Raw genomic sequence first — 3885 nt, 5'->3', positions numbered from 1 at the left:
TGTTCAAAAAATGTCAAATATACTGATATGGATTAAAAATACACATATGAAGAAAAATAAGCTATTATATTATTATTTTTACCCTTTCACATCAACAATTTTAACAGCTATTTGACAAAAGATACGAAAATATAGTAGAGTAAAAAAAAATTTAAGTTTCAAAAAATAAAATTGTGACTTTAGAAATTAGTGGTACAGTTTAATTTATTTATTACTCTACTATCAATTATACAATTGTACCTCCTGCACCCTGGTGTAAAAAATAAAAAATAAAAAAATAAAAAAATAAAAAAATAAATGATGCCCCTGGCCCCTGCCATGTACTCAGAAGTAGGCCAGCCAAGTAAAAAGCACCACCGCTTCCAATTCAAAAACCAGAAAGCCAAAAACCAAACCCCAAAAAAATAAAAACCCAAATTTGTTCTGCAGAATAATTTCAGTTTCAATCACAAAAGCTTCAATCTTTACTCTACCCAGCTGGGTAGTTTCCAAAATTATCAAAAACCCATCTCAGAACTCCCAAGAACTGACATGATTTGATCCAAAAAGTGAAAACAGCAAATGGGTTTTCTTTCAAAACCTGTTTCCAATCTTTCCCTCTATCTGCTTCTGTTCTTCCTCTTCAGTTTTGAGCTCATCCCAGCTGCTGAATCTGCCACTGACATCACCTCCTTGGTCTACAAGGGCTGTGCAAAGCAGACATTTTCAGATCCGACAGGGGTCTACTCCCAAGCCCTCTCAGCCCTCTTTGGGTCCCTGGTGCAGCAGTCCTCCAAGGCCAAGTTCTTCAAGACCAACACAGGCAGTGGCCAAACCACCATCTCAGGGCTCTTCCAATGCAGAGGTGACCTCAGCAACTCTGACTGCTACACCTGCGTGAGCAAATTACCCCAGATGTCTGACAACCTCTGTGGGAAAACCATTGCTGCTAGGGTTCAGCTCATTGGATGCTACATGCTCTATGAAATCTCTGGTTTTGCACAAATTTCAGGCATGGAAATGCTGTACAAAACCTGTGGGGGCACAAATGTGGCAGGGTCGGGGTTTGACGAAAGGAGGGACACTGCCTTCAGTGTTTTGGAGAATGGGGTTGTGAGTGGCCATGGATTTTACACCACAAACTATCAGCAGGTTTATGTTTTGGGGCAGTGCCAGGGCGATGTGGGGGACTCAGATTGCGGGGAGTGTATGAAGAGTGGGGTGCAGAGAGCTCAGGTTGAATGTGGGAGTGCAATTTCTGGCCAAATCTATCTACACAAGTGCTTTCTTAGCTATAGTTATTATCCTAATGGGGTTCCCAGGAGATCATCCTCTTCTTCTTCATCATCCTCCTCATCTTCGTCAGGTAAAACGCTAGTAACATTCTGAAATTTCGGATTTTGGGGCTAAATTTGCTTTCTTTTTTTTTACAAACTTGTCCAATTTCTTATTAAGTTGTCACAAAGAGCGGCTTCTTTTGTTTTTGTTTGACAAGAATGGTTTCTAGTCATATTTTTGGAACTCGATGCAATGAAATAGCTTTTGCTTAAGTTGGATAACTTTGATTTAGTGTTTCCATCTCCAAGAATGGTTTGATTTCTGTATGTGTAATTTATTGGTATTTAATCTGATTTTTTGGAATGTGGTTGATTGATCTTAGGGTCAGGGAATACAGGGAAGACAGTGGCTATAATTTTAGGAGGAGCAGCTGGAGTTGGATTTCTAGTCATATTTTTGTTGTTTGCCAGAAATTTGTTGAAGAAGCATGATGGTATGTAATGTATATTACACATCCAAGAACATGGAAATATGCGTCTTCTTTCTGCTTTTTTATTTTTTTCAAATCTTAAACTTTCTGATTCCAAATTCTAATCTGCCATTGTTCGATTATGTTATTCTGTGCAGATTACTGATAGAGAGGGACATATGGGTTCTCAGGATTGCAAGCTTGTTTCAAGGTGGAGATACTTAAGGAACATTTTTTTTTGTTAATTTTTATCCTTTTTTTTTTTTTTTTTTTGGGTTAAATCTTATTTCTACTTTCAATAGAACAAAATAGGGTTTTGTGGTGGATGGATTTATCAAACACAAAGTGAGGAAGGAGGATTAATGTGAGAATGATCCTTTTTGTTGGAAAAAAGAAGACAATACTTTGGTATCTTTATACACCATAAAATTTGGCCATTAAATATTTTGATTAAAACTTAGTAATTAAGAGTTGACGATTAAAAATTTAAGATACATAAGATATACTTGGAGCACGATAAAAATTTCGAGAATGACAAATCACAGAAGAAATAGACAATGGGGGAGTAACAGATTTTGGATTCTTGCTTTATTTATTGTTTTTTACATGCTTGTATGTCCCTGATGGGTCATGTGGGTATGTTCGTCTCTTTGTTCACACTTCTCCAGCAGACCAATATTCACAACTTTTATGCTTTTTAGAAAAGTATGCTACTTGCATCTTCTCTCTCTATCTTTTAGGTCCCTCAGAGGGAAGAGGATCCTCTCCTGAGCATAGGATGGGGATCTTCTTGACCACGAAATTCGAGCCGTTCAATTTTAATCTAACGGTTGCAATTATTATAACTTTTTAAAGAATTCTTTGTTTAGAGCCGTTAGATTAAAATTGAATGGTCCAGATTTCGTGGTCAGGAGGATTTTCATCCTGAGCTCAGGAGAGGATCCTTTTCCCTCACAGAGTACAGAGGATTTATTTATTTCATTTCTCAAAATTGTTTAAATTAGAGGTTTTTTTTTTTTTTACTTTTTTTTTTTAAATTAGAGATGTTAAAATCACATGTATGTAAGCTTTAAATATATATATATATATATTGTGAAATTAAGTTATTGCCTTTAACTTTTTGTTACGTTATAAAATTAAATAGTCTTTTCATCTTTATTTGGTTGACAAATAAGATTATATTAATATGTCGTTTAGATTTGAATTTCATTTTTCATATTTGTTCTAATGTGTAATGACATACAACACACGCAAAACAGACTACTTAAAATTTCATTTTTCATGTTTGTTTTAAGGGAGTTGCTATACCCATTCTACAATCTTATTTTCCCACCCCACTCAAAAGGTAAAAAATAAAAACACCATTTTCCCAGATATTCCTAAACTATCCCTTACAAAGAAAATTAGCCACCACTACACATCCACCCACTCGACGGCAAGCAACTCCCTTCTAGTCGTCAGCCAACTCTGTCTCTAATTTAATCAAGACTACAAGGATGAGCAACATCCTCGGTCGACCTCGTAGTCGCTCTCTGCAATTACAACTCAAGTAGAGGACTAATCGTAGAAGAGGGGTATCAAAACCACGTCAATTAGATGAACTGAGCATAGTTCCACATGGATTGTTGAAACTATAAATGGGTATGAGAGAAAAAAAGAAAAAGAGTAAGGTTTCTTAAGGTAATTGTAATGGGCCTATGGTGTTTGATGAAGATTTTGAATGGATGGGAAGGAATTGACATAAGAGATGAGGAAAACGGTGGTTTCAACTTGGTTGGTGCTGTGTGCGGTGGTTTCAACTTGCTGGACTCATGTTTTTGTTCCTTCTATTTTCAGAATTTAATACAAAAAAAAAAGAATAAAATAGTTAAAGATGGCCTTATAAGTCATTTTGCAAAAGGTTAGAGTTGTCATTAAAAGTATCATTAAAAAGTGGGTGGAGAAATAGTGTTGGTGGGTGGGTATATCATCTCCTTTGTTTTAAATGGGAGAATTTTAACGCAAAATACAGTGGGGCTGACGATAAGTCTTATCCACTATTTTTTTATGGAAAATAAAATTAATTAAAGAGAGAAATTTCTAGTACAACCATTTCCAGTACAATCAAATAGAAAAATATTTCTAGCAATAGTGAGTAATGACCTATTCCAACTATAAGT

At 35.6% G+C, this 3885-nt stretch overlaps 1 protein-coding gene across 1 annotated transcript; it reads left to right on the top strand.

The window, feature by feature from the left end:
* The first annotated feature begins 352 nt into the window (after positions 1-352).
* On the top strand, positions 353-2186 carry LOC137732111 (plasmodesmata-located protein 2). The gene is made up of 3 exons (XM_068471404.2): positions 353-1345; positions 1640-1750; positions 1885-2186. Exons 1-3 carry the CDS (start codon positions 562-564, stop codon positions 1890-1892), a joined length of 903 nt encoding a protein of 300 aa, XP_068327505.2. The 5' UTR covers positions 353-561; the 3' UTR covers positions 1893-2186.
* Positions 2187-3885: the final 1699 nt, after the last annotated feature.

Source organism: Pyrus communis, chromosome 16 (assembly GCF_041283825.1).
Source record: "Pyrus communis isolate YQ-2024b chromosome 16, ASM4128382v1, whole genome shotgun sequence".
Taxonomy (NCBI): domain Eukaryota; kingdom Viridiplantae; phylum Streptophyta; class Magnoliopsida; order Rosales; family Rosaceae; genus Pyrus; species Pyrus communis.
The sequence above is the reverse complement of the archived record's forward strand: the minus strand, read 5'-3'. Positions and strand labels throughout refer to the sequence as shown.

What these genes read in the sequence shown, in the direction of transcription:
- LOC137732111 (XM_068471404.2), top strand. Translation starts at nt 562, where the DNA reads ATGGGTTTTCTTTCAAAACCTGTTTCCAATCTTTCCCTCTATCTGCTT. An exon ending in ATCCTCCTCATCTTCGTCAG is followed by an intron (nt 1,346 to 1,639) that starts GTAAAACGCTAG and finishes GATTGATCTTAG; the next exon opens with GGTCAGGGAATACAGGGAAG.